General features: G+C 42.0%; 1 protein-coding gene across 1 annotated transcript in view; it reads right to left on the bottom strand.

Annotated features, from left to right (window-relative positions):
* Positions 1-519: 519 nt before the first annotated feature.
* CFAP61 (cilia and flagella associated protein 61) overlaps positions 520-21,592 on the bottom strand; it is a 300,780-nt gene continuing 279,707 nt past the window's right edge. The window contains 2 exon segments of the mRNA XM_063113349.1: positions 520-784; positions 13,253-13,343. Of these exon segments, the coding sequence (XP_062969419.1) occupies positions 584-784; positions 13,253-13,343 (292 nt within the window). The 3' untranslated portion in view covers positions 520-583.

Below are 21,592 nucleotides of genomic sequence, written 5' to 3'. Positions count from 1 at the left end.
CCTCGATCTCCTGGTTTTTCAGTGCCTTTATGCTCATGAACTGTAATATGGAACAGAAACACAGGGATTGTGACAGCAGCCTCCTCGTTTTAAAAGGTCATGTGCGCTTTCCTGCACACTCAGTCCTTCCGATGCTGGGCTACAGATTTAATTTCTCATCGTCGGTTACTAATTTCCCATTCCCGGCACATGATTTTCTTCTTTACTGCCCACAAGTATTACTGGGTAAACGTGAAGAACATAACTGGTGGCAGAACATTCCAGGAAATCAAACAGAATCACACCCAAGGTAAAAACAAGTTTTACACAGAATGATCTCATTTTATTGCTAAAATGGATTATTCTGCACAGGAACATGCCTGGTATTTGTAAAGCGTCCCTGCCCCGAGAATAGAGATGCACGGTCGTGCGCCACCTACTGGAACAATAGAAAACTACAGGCATAAGTGAAGGCGGAAGAAAATCGACACAACCACGACCGGGCTTTGCCAGCAAGCCAGGCTCCCGCGAACCTGTCGGTTTCTACCGAGCACTTCCAGGAACTAAACGATTGAAAACAACGAAGTGGAGACCTTGGCCACCACTAGATGATGCCTGGCCACGCATACATGGGCAGGTGGTAATGATTATAGCCCAGGAAGTCAACGACGCGCTGCTCCGCCAGGCTCCTGTAGATGGTTTCCTGGAAAACTCTTTGCAGGTATTGCCTGGGCTTCTCCCTCAGGTCTATTTCCTCGTTTTCTATGCGACGGGCTAACTGTTCTATGGAAGGAAGGTCTTCCTCCTGTAAAATACAGTAAGAGGCAGGACACAGACATTACTTGGGCTTAGCACCAGAATAACAGGGCAACTTCCTTAAAATGAAACAAATAGCGCTCAGCTCCCCAAGGACAGTAATTTTTTCCTACCTCTTAAAAACATGTTCATTGTGTTAAATATACATAACAATAAAATGTATCGCTTTAGCCACTTTCGTGTACAGTTCAGCGGCATTAAGCACCTCCACACTGTTGGGCAGCATCTCCGCCATCCATCTCCAGAGCCTTTATCCTGCAACACTGAAACTCTGTCCTCATGAAGCACTGATGCCCACCCTTGGTCCCCAAGCCCCTGGCAGCCACCATTCCACTTTCTGTCTCTGTGACTTTCACTACTCCAGCGACCTCACATAAGTGAAATCATACAGCGTTTGCCTTTCTGCGACTGGCTCGTGTCACTCAGCATAATGTCCTCAAGTTAATTACCAGGGATGGTAATTTTAAGCCCTGAATTTTCAGATAAAAATTATCTGTAGAACATGCTTGTTTTGAAAATAAGAAAGGGGGTGGTTAAATATTTTTCCTTGAAACTCCTAGATGGTTTACTTTACTTGATTACAATCTGCAAGAAATAGAATTTTAAAACCTTAGGATAAATACTTGATACAGTAAAATTTCATTGCTATGTTTAAAGATAGGACTCAAGAGAATAAAGTTATTTGAAGTTGTGAATCATATGCTGAGCACATCTGTAACACAGTAGAGATTTCCCCAACATTTTATTATAAAAATTTTCAAACACAGAGACAAGGTAACAGAGTCGTAGGACAAACGCCCACGCACACACACCCCAGCTGGATTCTACAGTCATCATTGCACTACATTTGCTTCCCCACCACGTCTGCCCATCTATAGCAGGATTGTTATAAGAAGCACCTGACCCAGGTTTGAGCTGTGTGCTCCCTAAGGAAGAGTCACTTGGTCTTTAATTGGTATATTTATCTTAACTTCCAAAAATTGTTTAAAGTGTTTAAAATGATGAACAGAAAGAAAAAGCAAATTACTTGCAGGGCTCTACTGGACTGTTAATTTATTAATGGTAGGAACTTATAGATAGAAAAAAAAATTTCCAGCTATATGGAGGCATAATGTAATTACCACTTGGTTATTTAAGCAAAACCCAGTAGGTGTCAGAGATTAGACACACACAGCACTTGGAAGAATAGTCCGTGCAGGTCACAGGAATTCAGATTTAAACCAGCTTAACAAGGTGGTGAGAGGAGAAAAAAAGCAACTGATGCCCTAACTACAAATTGGAGGTGCTGACAGTGCTGAGTGCCACCGACGTGTCCCCACGGACATGTCCTACAATACGTATGGAGCTGGTTCTTAATTTTTCTGGAGAATTGTATCAAATTAACACAAAAACAGCGACCTGACTAAAATCACAGAAGACTTAGGGCTCATCGCTGTACAACGCTGTTCTGACACTGGACTGAGTAGTGTAAAATCACACGGTGGACCTTTGAAGTTCATCAGGACGAATTCTGCAGTAGACTGTAAGCAGATCTGTGCACATGTCCCTCTGACAGTGTGACTACCTCCCTCTCACAACGCCTGTCTGTCACCAACTCACCTCCCACGATGCCACACACCAGACATGATCTTGGGTTTCTGGTTTCTTTCACTTAGGAGAATGTTTTGTTTTGTTTCTTATAATATTCTGAAACTTCCTTTCTTAATTTTATTTATTTTAAAATTTTGTTTTTACTGACAAATAATAATTGTATATATTTATAGGGTACAATTTGATGTTATGATACATATATACATTGTGGAATGATTAAATCTAGCTAATTAACATATTCATTACCTCATATACTTATTTCTTTGTGGTGAGGACATTTAAAATCTACTCTTGTAGCAATTTTGAAATACACATTAACTATAGTCACCAGGTGACTATGCCATGCAATATTACACCATGCAACAGAGCACTAAAACTTATTCCTCCTGCTAATTGAAATTGTGGGCCTTTGAACAACATCTGCCCAGTCCCGCCCTCCCCCCAGCCCCTGGTAACCCCCATTCTACTCTCTACTTCTATGAGAGCAACGTTTTTAGGTGCCACGTGTGGGTGAGATGTTGCAGTGTTTGTCTTTCTGTACCTGGCTTATTTCACGTAGCATATTGTCTTTCAGGTTCATCCGTGCTGTCTCAAATGACAGAATTTCCATTTTGTTGCAAATGGCAGTATTTCATTCGTTTTTATAGCTGAGTAGTATTCCATTGTGTAGATGTACCACATTTTCCGTATCCACTCATCTGATGATGGGCATTTGGGCTGGTTCCAATTCTTGGCTATTGTAAAGAGTGCTGCGATGAACATTGGGGAACAGGTATACCTTCGACTTGATGATTTCCATTCCTCTGGGTATATTCCCAACAGTGGGATGGCTGGGTCGTATGGTAGATCTATTTGCAATTGTTTAAGGAACCTCCATACCCTTTTCCATAGAGGCTGCACCATTTTGCAGTCCCACCAACAATGTATGAGAGTTCCTTTTTCTCCGCAGCCTCGCCAGCATTTATCGTTCATAGTCTTTTGGATTTTAGCCATCCTAACTGGGGTTAGATGGTATCTCAATGTGGTTTTGATTTGCATTTCCCGGATGCTGAGTGATGTTGAGCATTTTTTCATATGTCTGTTGGCCATTTGGATATCTTCCTTAGAGAAATGCCTACTTAGCTCTTTTGCCCATTTTTTTAATTGGGTTGCTTGTTTTCTTCTTGTAAAGTTGTTTGAGTTCCTTATATATTCTGGATATTAATCCTTTGTCAGATGTATATTTTGCAAATATTTTCTCCCACTCTGTTGGTTGTCTTTTAACTCTGTTAATTGTTTCTTTTGCTGTGCAGAAGCTTTTTAGTTTCATATAATCCCATTTGTTTATTTTTCCTTTGGTTGCCCGTGCTTTTGGGGTCGTATTCATGAAGTCTGTGCCCAGTCCTATTTCCTGAAGTGTTTCTCCTATGTTTTCTTTAAGAAGTTTTATTGTCTCAGGGTGTATGTTTAAATCCTTAATCCATTTTGAGTTGATTTTAGTATACGGTGAGAGGTATGGATCTAGTTTCATTCTCCTGCATATCGATATCCAGTTATCCCAGCACCACTTGCTGAAGAGGCAGTCCCTTCCCCAGTGAATAGGCTTGGTGCCTTTGTCAAAGATCAGATGGCAGTAAGTGTGTGGGTTGATTTCTGGATTCTCTATTCTATTCCATTGGTCAGTGTGTCTGTTTTTATGCCAGTACCATACTGTTTTGGTTATTATAGCTTTGTAGTATAGCTTAAAGTCAGGTAGTGTTATGCCTCCAGCTTTATTTTTTTTGCTGAGCATTGCTTTGGCTATTCGTGGTCTTTTATTGTTCCATATAAATGTCTGAATAGTTTTTTCCATTTCTGAGAAAAATGTCTTTGGAATTTTGATGGGGATTGCATTCAATTTGTATATCACTTTGGGTAGTATGGACATTTTCACTATGTTGATTCTTCCAATCCAAGAGCATGGAATATCTTTCCATCTTCTTGTATCCTCTCTAGAGAATTATATTAAGTGAAACAAGTCAGGCACAGAAAGAGAAATACCACATGTTCTCACTTATTGGAGGGAGCTAAAAATTAATATATAAATTCACACACACACATACACACACACACACACAAACCGCGGGGGGGGGGAAGAAGATATAACAACCACAATTATTTGAAGTTGATACAACAAGCAAACAGAAAGGACATTGTTGGGGGGGAGGGGGGGAGGGAGAAGGGAGGGAGGTTTTGGTGATGGGGAGCAATAATCAGCCACAATGTATATCGACAAAATAAAATTAAAAAAAAAAAAAAAAAAGAAAACATAAGAGAGAATAAAGCAAGAAAGAAGATTCGTGAGAACCAGGAAACAGAAAAGTCAACATAGAAGAGAGGTGAAGGGAAGTTCTGGGAAGAAGAGAAGCAAGACTTGAGAGCAACCAGCTTAGAGCAGGAGGATGGTATTCTAAAAAAAGAGAAAAGATAAAAAAGAACTAATAGATGTATATAGAGGAGTTTTATTAATTAATTTGAAGAATTTGCTAAGAAATAGTGATAGAGCCATGAAAAACTAAGCAAGTAACAAGAAAATTGTTAACGCTAGGAAAAGTGAAAAGTTTTAAAAGAAAGGATAAGTAATCAGAGTGGCTGAGTGGTGGGGAAAAAAAAAGCTGTTGTTATGTAGTTATAATAAATACCAAATATTGATTTTACCAAAAATTGCGATGTTACTTTTTTGGGTGGAGAGAGGGAAAGGAAAATGGAAGGAGGATGTGTATATATATGTGTGTATGTAGTAAAATTTTCTCTTTCCAAATAAGAAATCAATAAACAGTATCTAAAAGAGAAAAAAAAAATGACAGAATTTCCTTTTTTTTTTTTTTTTAAGGCTGAAGAGTATTCCATTGTGTACCACACTTTATCCATTTATCCGCTGATGGACAATTGGGTCGATTCCATATCTTGGCTGTTGTGAACAGTGCTGCAGTGAACATGGCAGCCAGATGTCTCTTTCACATAACTGATTTCAATTCCTTTGGAAGTTTACCCAGAAATGTGAGTGCTGGATCATATGGTAGTTCTATTTTTAGTTTTTTGAGGAACCTCCATACTGTCTTTCAAAATGGCTGTGCTGATTGACGTTCCCACCCACAGACTGCCAGAGTTCCCCTTTCTCCACCTCCTTAGCTTTCACCTTTTTGATAATAGCCATTCTAATAGGCGTGAGGTGATATCTCACTGTGCTTTTCATCCTCATTTCCCTGATGATTAGTGATGTGGATCGTTTTTCCATGTGTTGGCCATTTGTATGTCTTTTCTTGAGAAATGTCTATCCAGCACCTTTGCCTATTTTTAATTAGGTTATTTGTTTTCTTGTTATTGAGTTGTTTGAGTGCCTTACGTATTTTGGATACTTGCCCCTCACCTCATCAGATGTATGATTTGCAAGTATCTTCTCCCGATCTGTGGCTTGTCTCTTCTCCTGTTAATCTGTTGTTTCCTTTGCTGTGCAGAGTTTTTAAGTTTAATATAAACCGACTTGTCTTTTTTTGCTTTTGTTGCCTGTGCTTTTGGAACCATACCCCAAAATCCTTTCCAAGATCAAGGGCAAAGAGTTTCCCCCCTATGTTTTCTTGTAGAAGTTTTACAGTTTCAGGTCTTATGTTTAAATCTTTAATCTATTTTGAGGTCGTTTTTGTATACAGGGTGAAGTAAGGGTCCGATTTCATTCTTCTGCATGTGGATGTCCAGTTTTTCCAACACCATTTATTGAAGAAACTGTCCTTTCCCCATTGTGTATTCTTGGCACCTTTGTTGAAAATCAATTGACTCTAAATGTGTGGGTTTATTTCTGAGCTCTCTATCCATTCTGGTGGTTAATATATCTGTTTTTATGCTGGTAGCATGCTTTTTGGAGTACTATAGCTTTGTAACATGTTTTGAAATCAGAACAACTGCTACCTCCAGCTTTGTTCTTTCTCAAAATTGCTTTGCCTATTTGATGTCTTTTGTGGTTCCATATGAATTTTACAATTGTTTTTTTCTATCTCTGTGAAGAATGACATTGGAATTTTGATAGGGATTTCATTGAATCTGTAGATTGTTTTGAGTAGCATGGACATTTTAACGATATTAATTCTTCCAGTCCATGAACACAGGCTATCTTTCTATTTACTTCTGTCATCTTTACTTTCTTTCATCAGTGTTTTATAGTTTTCAGTATACAAATCCTTCACCTCCTTGGTTAAATTTATTCCTAAGTATTTTTAATGCTGTTGTAAGTGGGATTTTTTTAAGGTTTCTTTTTTCAGATAGTTAATTGTTAGTGTATAGAAATGCTACTGATTTTTGTATGTTGATTTTGGATTCTGTAACTTTACCAAATTTGTTCATCAGCTCTAACAGTTTTTTGGTGGAGTCTTTTATGGTTTTCTATATGTAAGATCATGTCATCAGCAAACAGAGACACGTATATTTCTTCCTTTCCTATTTAAATGCCTTTTTTTTTCTTGTCTAATTGCTCTGTCTAGGACTTCTAGTCTTATGTTGAACAGAAGTGGTGAGAGTGGGCATCCTTGTCTTGTTCCTGATCTTAGAGGAAAAACTTTCAACTTTTCACCATTGAGTATGATGTTAGCTGTGGACTTGTCATACACGGCCTTTAGTGTTGAGGAACATTCCTTCTATATCTAATTTGTTGAGAGTTTGTTTTTATTGTGAAAGGATGTGAATTTTGTCAAATGCTTTCTCTTCATTTATTGAGATGATCATATGGTTTTTGTTCTTCTAGTATAATGTTTTGAGGTTCATCCACTTTGTAGAATGTATCAGCACTTCATTTCTTTTCATGGCTGAATACTATTCCATTGTGTGGATAGACAACATTTAGAGCACATTGGTTTATTTATTGATCAGTTAATGGACATTTGGGTTGTTTCCTCTTCTGGCTATTCTGAATAGTGCTGCTTTGGACATTGGTGTTCAAGTATTTGTTTGAATAATCTTTTCAATTCTTTTGGATATATACCTAGGAGTGCAATTGTTGGGTCATGTGGTAATTCTTTGTATAACTTTGTGAGAAACCATCAAACCATTTTCTACAGCAGCTGCACAGTTTGTATTCCTACCAGCAATGTTCAGGGGTTCCAATTTTTCCACATCCTCACCACCACCATTATTTCCCGGTTTTTTTTATTACGGCCATTCTAGGGGGTGTGAAGGGGCATCTCATTGTGGCTTTGATTTGCATTTCCCTAATGATAAGTGATGCTGAGCACCTTTTCATGTAAATGGGTTCACTTCTGGACTCTCAATTTTATTTCATTGATCTATATGCATCTATCCTTATGCAACTACCACAATGTCTCGGTTACTGTTGTTTATAGTGAGTTTTAAAATCGTTAAGTGTGATATTCAATTTTGTTCTTTTTTTCCCTCTGAAATAGTTTTGGCTATGAACTCCATGTTAACTCAGGATTAGCATTTTCATTACTATGAAAGATGCCCTTAGCTTGATTAAATCTTTCTACAATGTATACGTAGATCATAACATCTCATTCTACTGCATAAATATATATCATTATTATTTGTCAATTAAAAATTTTAAAAAACCACACACCAAAAAATTCTCCTGGGAGTTTGATAGGATTGTATTGCATCTGTAGATTGTTTGGGGTGAAACTGCCATCTTAACAACAGGAAGTTTTCAAATCCATGAACACAGATGTCTATTTATTCAGGTAGGCTTTCATTTCTTTCAGAATTTTTTTTTTTTAGTTTTCTGTGTACAAGTCTTGCACTACTTTCTAATGTAGACAATTGATTATTGTGTGTTGATCTTGTATCCTGCAACTTTGCTGAATTCACTTATCTCTCTAATGGTTATTTTGTGGATTATTTACAATTACATCATCTGAGAATAGAAATGGTTTTACTTTTTTTCCAATGTGGATGCCTTTTATCTCTTTTTCTTGCCTAATTGCTCTGGCTAGAACTTCCAATACAATGTTGAATATAAGTGGTAAAAGCAGACATCCTTGTTTTATTCCAGATCTCAGGGATAAGATTTCAGCTTTCAGTCATTCACCACCAAGTGTGACATTTAGCTGTGAGTTTTTCATAAATACCCTCTATCAGATGGGGGAAGTTCACTTCTCTTGCTGTTTTTTTTTTTTTTTTTTTTTAGTGTTTTAATAAAAAAAAGCATGTTTGATTTTGTCAAATGCTTTTCTGGAATCAATTGAGATGATAGTGTTTTTTCCCCCTTTATTCTATTAAAGGGGTGTAATACATTGGTTTATTTTTATATGGTGACCCACCCTTACATTCCTAGGGTAAATCTTGGTCATGGTGCATAGTCCTTTTAATAGTGCTGCTGGGTTGGTTTGCTAATATTCTGCTCATGATTTTTGCATTTAAATTTATAAGGGATATTGGTCTATAGTTTTCTTTTCTTGTAGTGTTTTTGTCTGGCTTTGGTATCAGATAGTGCTGGCCTTATAGAATGGTTCCCCCCTCTTCTATTTTTTGGAAGAGTTCAAGAGGATTCATGTTAATTCTTCTTTAAATGGTAGATCTCATTAGTGATGGTTATCTGATCCTGGGCTTTTCTTTGTTGGGAGGTTTTTGATTATTGATTCAGTATCTTACTTGTTATAAGTCTGTTGTATTAGTCTGTTTCTGTTGCTTATAACAGAATATCTGAAACTGGGTTATTAATAAAGAAATGAAATTTATTCCTTCGAGTTTTGGAGGCTGGGAAGTCCAAAGTCCAGGGAACACATCTGCTGAGGGCCTTCTACAGTAACACAGGGTGTCACATGGCAAATGGGCTAAGCAAGAGAGCTAACTAACCTACTCCCTTGCTCTCCTTTTAAAGCCTCAGAACCACACACATAACCACCCATTAAACCATCACTGAATCAATCCATTCATGAGGGTACAGTCCTCACAATCTAATCACTTCTTAAAGGTCCCACCTTTCAATAACCATAATAGGATTTCCTACCATCTTAACACTGTTACATTGGGGAAGAAGTTTCCAGTCTATGAACCTTTGGGGGACACATTTAACCCATAGCATCTGTTGAGATTTTCTATTTCAACTCAAGTCAATTTTTAGTTTGTATATTTCTAGGAATTTGTCCATTTCATTTAGGTTGTCTAATTGGTTGCCACATAATCATTTATTATATTCTCTTATAATGCTTTATTATTACTGTAAGGTTGGTAGTAATGTCTCTGCTTTCATTTCTGATTTTAGGAATTTGAATCTTTTTTCTTAGTCCATCTAGCTAAAGGTTTGTCAATTTTGTTGATCTTTTCAAGAATCAACTTTTGATTTTATCTATTGTTTTCTGTTCTCTATTTTATTTATCTCTGCTCTAATCTTTATTATTTCCTTTTTCTGCTAGCATTGGGTTTAGTTTGTTTTCTTTTTGATTCTTTAAGGTATAAAATGAGGTTATTGAATTGAGAGATCTTTCCTTTCGTTATGTAGGCATATATAGCTATAAATTCCCCTCAAAAACTGCTTTCACTGTGTCTCATAAATTTTTATATGTTGTATTTACATTTTTATTCATCTCTAAGTATTTCTAATATCCCTTTTGATTTCTTCTTTGACCCATTGGTTGCTTAAGAGTGTGTTATTTAATTTTCACAAATTTGTGAATTTTTCAGTTTTCCTTCTGTTATTGATTTCTAGCTTTATTCCATTGTGGTTGAAGAATATACTTTTATGATCTTTTAAAATTTATTGACACTTGTTTTGTGGCCTCTCCTGAAGAATGTTCTGTCTGTTCCTGAGAAGAATGTGCATTCTACTGTTGTTGAGTGGAGTATTCTATGCAAGTCTGTTAGGTTTAGGTGGTTTATAGTGCTGTTCAAGTCCTCTATTTCCTTACTGATTTTCCAGCTGGTTGTTCTATCCATTACTGAAAGTGGGATATTGAAGTCTCCAATCATTATTTTAGAAATATCTATTTCTTCCCTCAATTCTGTTAACTTTTGCTTCATATTTTGGCATTCTGTTGTTAAGTGTGTATATGGTTATAATTGTTATATCTTTCTGAAAGAATTTTGAAGGATAATTTTGACTACACAGAATTTCACCTTAGTCAGTGACTCTTGGGCTTCAGCCACAGTTAAAATGCAGTACCAGTGAACTTATAATCTGTTCCGTTTACTTCCACAAAGGACTTGAGATGTCTTATAATGAGATCGTTATTTCAAATAAATGATACACAGATTAGAGATGATTTCTAATAACAACCATAGATAATAGTTTTTATTTCTTGCTCCACGTGTGGAGGAGAGAAAAGTTGATATATCAAGCTCTAGGATGTTATAGTTAATTTGACTGGAGCTCTGTACTTCCTTGAAGACAAGGTAGAAAGCAAAATGAAATGGATTACAGCAACTCAATATTTGAGAAGAGGAATTACTGTTATTCCCCAGAACAGGTTATCCATTTTATTTCCCTATTACCAGACTCTTAAATAAAATTCCTGCATGTGTTATATGGTGGTAGAGTTTGGATGTTATTGTCCCCCCAAAGTTCATGTCAAAATCTGATCCCCAATGTGGCTGTGTTGGGAGCAGTTTGGGTCATGGGGGTGGATCCCTCATGAGTGGATTAATGCTCGCCCTGGGGGGAGGGGTCATGAGTGATTTCTCACTTTTATTAGTTCCTACAAGAGCTGGTTGTTTAAAAGACCCTGGCACCTCCCCTCTCTCTCTTGCTTCCTCTCGCCATGTGATCTGCTTGTACCCACCAGCTGCCTGCCACTTTCTGCCATGAGCAGAAGCATCCTGAGGCCAGTGCCAGATGTAGCTGTCCTAGAATCATGAGCCAAATAAACCTCTTTATAAATTACCCAGTCTCAGGTGTTCTGTTATAGCAACACAAAAACAGACTAATACATATGGTTATCACTTCTGTTGCCAGCCCATCTCCACCAGTACTGTCACCAGTACTGTCACCAGCACTGCTGCTTGTGGTGGCCAGCACTCACTGAGCCCTTCTCCTGTGCCATGTGCTGGCACATACTCCCTCTGTCGCTCCTCCACAGCTCTCTGATGTGGGACCAGCCAGTCCCTGTTCCACTGGCTGGGAATCGAAGGATCTGCCCAAGGCCATATGGAATAGTCCAACTGGGTCAGCGGCAGACACCACTCCAGGCACTACCCCTTCCTGACAAATGGGAAAGCTGAAAACAGAACTATCCCCTGGGGAAGGTTATTCTTCCAGAGGCCTCACTTCCTGGAAATCTAGAAAACCTACAAGAATGGTTGGGAGTCCTTAGTGTGCCTTCGATACATGGCCACAGCCACCTGTGGTGTGCTGGCTGGGCCTGCTGGCCACGCTAAGTTCATCTACACAAACTGGTCCACTGCAAATGTCAGTTCATGGACAGAAGTTTGAGGGTGTCCCAGTGAGTGCCATGAAAAGTGACAGATGCCATTTGGTTGTTAGTTCCCTTGGAAAGGGGAGGGGAAAGCATCCCTTCTAAGATTGACACTGAAAACCCCTTGGCTCTGTGCAAAACGTTCACTGAGGAGGTCAAGTCTGGGGTTACGGAAGATTTGGGTGGAGAGTCTTTATGGGATCACTAGGAAATGAATGACTCTTTCCCATGGGGGCTGTAGGAAACTGCAGGTTACATTTTGTGAGGAACGGAGGTGTCTGAGGAGCTGAGCACAGCTCAGTAGGAACCGGGCTTACAACTCGGATTCCAACCTGAGCCGACCCCCTCGCAGCCCCGAAAAGAAGCGCACGAGCCTGTTTGTTCCACAGCATCTCTAACACAGACACTGCAGTGGGAAGGACCCGGGCAGCGTGTGACCCTGGCCCTTAGCCACCGTGCCTTCCACTTCCCTCATTTCCATTTCCCTGCTGCTTCCTACCTGTGTGCATGCTGAAGGCATTGCAGTTTGGTTTTAACTTTGAACCTACATTTCCCCATTTGAATCTAGCTCAGATTCATAAATGACTGACATTTCCCCATTGGGCCGTAGGAGTAAAAGTGACGGGAGGACCAGGAGAAGGCAGGCGCTGCAGCTCACACGTCGTTGGGCGTCGGGTGTGACCTCTCTCTGTGCTGTCCCAGAGGGTAGCTTACACCCCGGGAACCGACAGGGCTTGAGGGTGCTCTCAAGTGGAAGTGACAGTGGAGACTCAGGAAGTGCCGTGTAGACAGTAAAACGCGGTGGAAGCCCGGCCAGGCTGCACCGTTGCCTGCATGGAGCGGGCAGAGCGCAGGATGGATGGATGGAGACTTGAGTGCCCTCTGAGTACAGACGGTCACTTTCCACAGTTCTGCTAAGGACTCTAGCATTGGAAGAAGTAATTTAATTTAAAGTTTTGCAAATACCTTGTTATTTACATTGGAGAGTCAAATTTATTAAGGAACATGGAGACATTGGGATATTGTAATCTAACTTGCAGTTAATTCTGTATCACTTTGAGAAAGACATTTCAGTTATAAAAAGGGTGTGTTTTGACATCCGATGACTTCCATGGGCACCTTTAAAACAACACACACACACGTGCAGCGAGTGGCTGGCAAGTACAGCCAGAAACTAGAGGAGCACAATGTTCATCCTTGTGGGCGTGCAGATACAGCCGTGCCCAGGCTGCAGCCAGCACTGTCAGCTGAGCACGCAAATACAGGCACCTGTAAAAAGGGCAAAGAAATCTGCCCCGCATAAAAGGGTTTAAATAAAATCACTTTCCCTGAAATATCTCCGTCTATGTTTACATACTCCATAGTTTCTTTATAAGTACAGTTGGCTTAAAAAGTAAAACCATAAAATGGGAGTGTAGAGAAAAGGCCAAAAGATCAACAACTATCCACGGCTTATCATTTGCAAGGATAATCCATGTATCTATTATTACGCTTACCTCCTTGGAGGCTAAGATTTGGCGTAACTCTTTCTTGAGATCAATAAAACGATCGTGGAAGACGGCCATGCACCAGGGCTCCGTGAAGTAGCTAGTAAGGAAAGAGGAGATTTAGTTAGCTGGCAGCCCTCTCATTACTGCTAATAAAGTATTTACCTGCTTTTTTGCCTTTATAAATTACAGTTCTGGCCCCACTGCAATCATTTGCTCATAAAATGCCTTGTGGAGCAGCCTGGACAATCAATTTTTTAAATGGATGTTCCTGCGGTAAGGCCAGGTTCCATAATTACACGTAAAGTGGTTTAATTCAGAGCTAGGGCAAGACCCAGTGAAGAATCCTGATTTTATCAGAATTTAAAAGCCTGAAGACTTGTAAAGAAGGGTCCCTCCGTTATCTGCCCTCATTTGAGAAAAACAGATTGCAGGATTAACTGAACTGCTGCATAAACAAATTAAATTTGGGTAGACAATAACACAAATGTTGTTCATCATTAAGGTTTCTGGATTAATAATGACCAGAAAAACAGGCCACCTCGGTGTTGCAACACCGTCTTCATGCAGTTGCATGGATGCTTAATTGAATCTCTTTAGGAGAGCCACTCTTTAGCTAACTTTTCACTGAAACTGAATAAATAGGTGATTGTTGAAAACTTGATGCATTCTTGGAACATTTATTGGTGTACTTTATTTCGATGCTAAGTATCTTGGAACAAGAAACTTAACTTCTTCACGGGTCAGAGCCACATTGATTGTGTGGGCTTTGCTCTCCTCTGGATGTGAGTCTGTTGTTCCTGTGATTGTTAATGGATGTCACATGTGTGCTCAGGGGGAGAAAACAAGGGTGCTCCTGTGCAGACGAGCACCTTCTGCTGTCCGAGACTTAAAGTCAGTTCTTAGGGACAGGGGTAAAGGGTCTCAGGGGCCACAGGCATCAGAAGATGGATGTCATGAGCCTGTGTTAGGATCAGCATGACACACAACTCTATCGGTTATTACCTACCACCTAGCTACCGTACGAGACTATGACCTAGTTTCCTGCTTAATGGCCTACCTCGCTGTTCAGGTCATACAGCCACCCAGCTATTAATTTTCCATTAATACTATCTCTGTACCCACTATGTGCCCACCACTCTTCTGGGTTCTGGGGAAAAAGCAGGCACCAGAACAGACAAACATCCCTGTGACCATGGAGCTCAGATTCTTGACATAAACGGAAATATACAGCATGTAAGCTAATGATAACTGCTTAGGAGAAACTGTAAATGAAGGAGGGACAGGGGATGGGACATGTTGGGAAGGGGAGGGCAATGACAGGCTTACTCCTGAGGCAGTGACTTAGTGAGCAAAGCCCTGAGGGAAGTGGGAGAGCATCCGTGGATATCTGGGGAAAAGCATTCCAGGGAGAGGGTACAGCATGTGCAAACACCCAGAGGCAGGAGTGTGCCTGGAGATAAACAAAAGGGCAGTGGGAGGAGATGAGCTCAGGAAGGTGGCGGTGGGGAGAGGATGCTCCTGGTGGATGAATGGCTCCACGGGCAGCTAGTTCAGCAATTGCACACAGCAGGTGTCCTATAAACATACACCGAATGAAAGCACACTGCCCTGTATATGTTCACTGCACCCTATACATTCTATGCCTGGCTCTCAATGGTCTTTCATAAATACAGAACAGAATTTTGCTAAATAAATAGGTGGCAAATAGGAAATTTCTCTGGGAAATGCTGCAAGATGGGAAGTATTAAAGGAGGAAGCATGTCATTGGGAACCATGGGAAAGCTGGGCATGGAACCAGGGTTTAAGGACAGTGGTGCTGAGTCCCTGCAGCCCAGAGGCCATGGGTGTCAGACAGCACCTCGTGGGAACCTGTCAGTACTGCTCCTCTCTGCAGCTGCTCACGGATACCCAATCCTGAATGTCGCACTGATGGCAGTCCTGCTGGGGTTGTGGGCACCTACAGCCCCTGGCCAGCATGCACCCACTGCAGCAGAGGAATCAGTGTGGGCTGGCCACCTGGGGAGGGACCAGCTCAGTGGCGTGATGTCTGACCACGTCTCCTCAGACCAGTGTGCCAATACTGGCTTCAGTGCAGACACTCAAGCACAGCTCTGCCAGGATGCTCCCTGCCTCGCAGGTCTAAACAGCTTCTAGAAAAGCTTCAGGGAACTGTGGACTTGCAAATCTTGAAATGTTCCTAATTCCCAAGTTAGAAACTAATGGGCTCTCTTTAATCTGTCACTGTCTTTCCTCCATTGCTGAACCCCCTCTGTTTGTTCCCATGACAGAAGCTAAAGTTCCCACCCTCTTGGTTTTGGGGTCTACAGCCACATCCGTCCAGGTGGCATACCCTCTCTCTCTCTCTGCCTCTGTCACCGCCAGCACCACCCTGTTCCAACAACCCAGGTGCTGTTCTGGCGTATTCCCTGCCCAGCGCCTTTCCAACTCTGCCCTCTGCTGCCCACCAATGACTCTTCCTCATCTGCTTCAAAGAGCACATTCTGGGGAAACTCCAATTCCTGTAGGAATCCACTGCTGCTTTCCTGAGGTCTGGGCCACCATCTAAACACTCACATACCCACAGCCTCTGCCCACGAAACCCAACACAGGTTGCTAGAGAAGCCAGTGGCCCTTAATCCTCTGAAAATACTTGTAAGTCTGCACAGTGCCCGGGGTGGTCAGAGAGAAAGTTGGATGCTTTTGCAAATGCTTTCTTTTGCTGGCTTTGAAACTCCATGGCCTCTCACACCAGTGTCCCGCAGAAGTGGCACCTGGACATTTGACGACCCTGTTCCCATCACAGTGCATTAAACAGTTTGCCAATCAGTAATCTAAGAGACCTGCAGTTTTCTTTCTTTTACACTCCTCACCACTGCCACCTGTGGCACCACATTTGGGGATCCTTGTCCAGAAGGTGACAATCTCTGTAGCAAGCTCCTGCTACCAATATTCCTAGACCTTGTCAGTAGCAGCCATTTTTATTTGTAAAATAGCTCTATTTGGATTTTTTCCCTCTCAAGAAAGAAGTCTTGGGTTTCATTAAAGCAAAGCATGATAATGAAAAAGACAGCTTTGAAACCAAACCAGCAGGTTGACTTCTGATGGCTCCTTCTCAACTTTACTGCTGCTTCAGTGTGGTCCCCAGGGACAACTTCCAAGGGGGCCTGAGGAGACAATGCTCCCAGCCAGGGAGAGCTGTTGCATCACCGAGGGGAGGGTGCAGGCTCCTGCCCCGTCTGGAGAACAGCTTCTGCCACATCCATCTGCAACATCAGACTGCTCACAGCCTGCCAGATGAGCTAAATATGCGTCAAGTGACCTCCTTAGCCGGGAGTGAAACAGGGATCTCAGACTTGGTCAGACCTGAAGCACGAATCCTGGATGACCTCCTATTCCAACAGCAAGCCTGATCAGAAGGCAGGTAGAACTGAATGGAATTAAAGAAGAAAATGACTAGTAGATAAGCTGCAGTTTCCAAGATGCCCCTGTTCTGCTCTGTTTAAAGGCCTTCGGGTCAGGCTCCTGAGTGGGTGGATAATTAGCAGCACTTCCTTAGTCAGGAGAAGTAACTGCTATTTGGTCAGGTTGGTGCTAGATGTAGGTGTTTTAGATGGCAGTGAAAAGGAATCATTACCTCCATGAAAAAAATACCCACACGCAAAATCTACCCAGTGAAGAATCTTAGTTACAAGGTTCTTGCCCAGAAACTATTTATTTTGGTAGTGATTTTTTAAAGTGCTCACTGGATGACCTTGGAGCAGCCACTTGGATGCCAAAACCCATTTTCTTTGTGTTTTGCTCCATGCTGTCGTCCATGGTCATTTACCACTCCAAGCCCGCATGTAGCTCAGCCTCTGTCCATAACTTGCTTTGATGGTCCCTGAGACCGTGTTTACTTCTGGCAAATTACCTTTTAAAAAAAAAAAATTAACAGACTTTCTTTGTAGAGGTTAATAGAAAAATTGAGCAGGAAGTATAGCATTCCCATATACCCCCTCTCTTCCTCACACTTTCCCCTGTTATTAACATCCTGTATCAGTGTGGTGCATTTTTACAATCCTGACCCAATATTGATGTTTTACTAGTTGACTCTTGGTGTTGTACATCCTATAAGTTCTGACAAATGTGTAGTAACATGTATATAGCATGACAGTATCATACACAGTAGTTTCACTGCCCTAAATATCCTTCGTTCTCCACCTATTCACGCCTCCTTCTCTCCCTCCCTCTCTCTGAGCTCCTGGCAAATTAACTATTTAGGAAATCAAATTTTACTACAGAAAATGGGGACTGTGTAACAATTTTTATAAAATATTTTAAAAACTACGGTTTCCAGTATTTCTTCCAGAAATGTTCTGTTCTTCTAGCAACAAAACACTACGCATATCAAACTTGCCAGCAGCTCCTAAAACGAATGGACATGTAGCTTGAGGCTGTGAGCTCTGGGTCACACACAGACCGGCACAGGGCTGGGCCTTGGGACCCAAGCTCCTGGAAGGGACCTGCAGGGTGAGGGCTGCTTCTCTCTCCTCGCCAAGGAAAGCTTTAGCACCAGCTGCAGCCTATAAGTTTAGGGTGGGCGTGAGGGGCCTAAGGTGGCTCGGACCCCCCCAGGTACTATCATCATCCTAGAGCTGCAGCTGGCAGCCTTGATCATTAAAATTAGAAAAGCTCTGAATCTAACCACACTCATCTTGCAACTGACTATAACACTGAATCAAATGAGGATAATTTCCTTTAGATATAAGGATATTAGAAAGAATGACTTCTGTGCTTGTCTCCTTCCTTCCCCATAGAAAGGAGAGGAGCCTGCTGAATGCTTGCAAGGCTGATGGGCAGCTTTCTGCATTAACAGCCCCTAGTGCTAGGGCACAATCCACATTAGTGATAAGCTTTTAGGAAATTTACATTTCCATGAATATTGTTGTTACAGCAAATGAAAAATCTTGGCCTTAGGAAGCCTCCATACTTTCTTACTTGAGCTCTTAGTTACTCACTGTGTAAACAAATTGAGAACCTAACTTAGAAGTGGGCTTCTGTAATGACAGCTGAATCTCAGCCAGTCACAGGCTGGCCACTGCTCTGTGCCTCCCTCTCGTTTTCTGTACCTCTCTTCCCTTTTTCTGTCTCTAAATCTTAACTGATCACAAGGCTTCTGTGAAGTTCCTCTGAATCTGTTCTGATTCTAGGGGCTGCTCGATTCACAAATCACTTTTTTTTTCTTTTGTTGCTCCATTAAACTTTGTTAAATTTAATTTGCCTAAGTTTATTCTTTTAACACTATGAATTTAAACCATAAAAAATATTAGGGCCGAGCCCGTGGCGCGCTCGGGAGAGTGCGGCGCTGGGAGCGCAGGGACGCTCCAGCCGCGGGTTCGGATCCTATATAGGAATGGCCGGTGCACTCACTGGCTGAGTGCCGGTCACAAAAAAGACAAAAAAAAAAATTAATTTCTTTTCCAATTCATATTCTTATTTTAAAAATGTGGGTTTTAAGTGCCTGTGTGGATTTGGGTGTTAAACCACAAAAATCATTTCTACACAGCTGTGGGAAAAAAGTTACTCAGAGTCTGCAGTAGTTAACAGAAGACATCTGTCATCTTGCAAATGGCTGGCCTGTTTTATCTGGGAGGATTGAAATTCTCATCACTTTTGCAAATCATACATTTTTCTAAGAAGTCCTGGGAAATGTCGACTGGTGGAACTGAATTAACTATTTCTGGTCGATATGGCGCAATCATTAAGCAATTGATCAGACTTCTCCAGAGCTCATTCTCATTGGGTCATTCAGGCTGTTTTATCGACAAACTCATATAACCTGGGTGGGGGTCTGATAAGTAGCTTTGCCCTTGGTTATGCTAAAAGCAGGGTAAAGCAAATCAACACAGCACTGGAGGAAGCCGTAGGAAAAGTACAACATGACTATAGGGAAAGAAGTGGGTAGAGGGTGTCCTTTAGGGTCCTGGATCTTTAGTCCAAGGCCAAGGCCTTCTTGGTAAGGAACACTGCAGAAGAGCAAGGCTGCCTTTCCCGGCATCCAAGTAGCTTGGCAGGCAACTGCTAAACCATGCAATAGGTAGGGAAAGGGAGGTGGCTGGGCAGAGGAGAAACAGTACTTTTTTCAAGTTTTGTTTTGTTTTGTTCTTTTAGTGAAAAGTGTTCTCATTTTCTCTTGGGTCATGATAGAGTTTGGATGTGTTGTCCCCTCCAAAACTCATGTGGAAATTTGATCTCCAATGTGGCAGTGTTGGAAACTGACTGAGTCATGGGGGTGGATCCCTCATGAATGGATTAACGCTCTTTCTAGGGGGTGAGGGTCGAGTGACTTCTTGCTCTATTAGTTCCTACAAGAGCTGGTTGTTTAAAAGACCCTGGCACCTCCCCTCTCGCTCTCTTGCTTCCTCTCACCATGTGATCTCCTTGTACCCACCGGCTGCCTGCCACTTTCCACTATGAGTAGAAGCAGCCTGAGGCTCGTGCCAGATGCAGCTGTCCCAGAATCGTAAGCCAAATAAACCTCTGTTCTTTATAAATTACCCAGTGTCGGGAAAATAGGATGATTTAGTCAGGCTCCCTTGGCTCAGGTCCGGTTGGGGGTCACACAACACATTTCTTTGTAAACAAGTTGTGTGGGTGGAGTTAGTGCACATGTGCACCAATGTATCTTTTTAGTTTGCTGCTATTTATGTGCTGAGTTTTTGAAGCAGGGCTGGCCGGCAGAGCTCAAGTCTAAAAATAGAACATGTTCACTCTGCTGGCAGCTGCTCAGTTTTTCTTTGGACTTTGCCCACAGCAGTTGAGTTTCTGAGTTTCTCTTTGTTCTGCTCAGCTCATAGTGTTGTGTGTGCTGAATAAAGACTATTCTTTCTTCAATCAAGTCTCCAAGGACCATTTTGTCCAGTTACTGAGCTCGTAGACCTGCATGTGAAGGGCTTGTGAATGGGCTCAAGGGGTCTGTGAGCTCCAGACCCAGCTCTAGCTCTACACCCAGTCTCAGGTATTTCTGTCATAGCAACACAAAACGGACTAATACAGGGTGGTAATAGCTGGTTTTGCATCTAGAGCCATTAAGAGGATCCTCAGCTGCCATTCACACATGCAAAGAGTTTGCTCTAGCTGGAAACTTGTCAAGAGTAGCCTTTCCCCCTGATGGGGTCTGTAGCTAGGGGCACACAGGTTTCCTTGGAGAATGATGCTCTTGTTTTTACCATCTGAGATTCACGGCAGAGGCCAGACGTTCTCCTCCTAAAATGCCCAGTTGTAGGTCATGCTCAACAGTGAGTCTCAGCCTTGCGATACCATTGGATAGAGCGTGGCTGGTAGGACTTGTCTGTCCTCTAAGCAACCTGCCATTTGTCTGCACCACGTTACATTCAGTCCACAGAAGGTAGAAAATGATCAACATCATGATAACAAACAGACACCTGGAGGGCCAGGTGTGTTGGCTTTGACCTGAATGACATTTGGAATTTGGACGTTAGGCCTTTCTTTAAAAATCAGATTGGGCAATGCTGGGCCCTCATTATGTGGCAGCAGTCGGCTCAGTGGCTGGGGACATCCTAAGTGGTTTGTCCTTGTTATTCCACCAGCCTGGCTGACGCTGCTCATCCGTGAGGGCCACAGCAGACATCTGGATGTGCCAAGTCTGGTTAAGAGATTTGGGTGAGATGGAGGCAAGTTTGTAAACACATTTTCTGAAGACTCTCTGCCCCATGTCCTCTTCCCACGCTAGTGTGTATGCTAAGGACACCCGAACTATGTCCTATTTTACTTTCTTCTTTCCATCCATCCAACCACCCGCCTACCCACCCAACCAACCACCCATCCGTCCTAACAGGTCCAGTGGGGCCAGTCTAAACGCTGTTTCTTTATTTCAGCCCCCACTTTGCTTGGGTCCTCTGCTCTCTGCTGCCTCACTCCACCCCTCAATGAACACGGTCCTTCCCCATGTGCTTCCGTGAGGACTTTTCTCTCCTCTCTTTTCTCTGTCTGAGGTATCTGCCAGACTTCTGACTTCAATGGTTGCAAAACAGTAAGGAAGGGGAAGACCTAGGGAGCCATGCTTTGCCATTAATCAATTGCATTAATCAATGATGTATGTGTCAGACACTGTGCCAGGCACTGAGGGTACCACAGTAAAGGTGTGGTCCCCACTCCAGATGTGCACACGTGGAGGATGGGGGTGACGGAGGAACTCATGGCAGCACAGCACAGAGGGGCTGCAGAAGGACACGTGCCAGGAAGCCGAAGGCTAGAGTGTGGCTCAGCCAGGGTGAAGTAGTGGCCCTCCTGACCCCAGTTCTTTGTCCTGTCTGTAGCCGCATTTCTGTTGTGTTTTGTTTGGTT

This window comes from Cynocephalus volans, chromosome 11, assembly GCF_027409185.1.
Source record: "Cynocephalus volans isolate mCynVol1 chromosome 11, mCynVol1.pri, whole genome shotgun sequence".
NCBI lineage: Eukaryota > Metazoa > Chordata > Mammalia > Dermoptera > Cynocephalidae > Cynocephalus > Cynocephalus volans.
The sequence above is the reverse complement of the archived record's forward strand: the minus strand, read 5'-3'. Positions and strand labels throughout refer to the sequence as shown.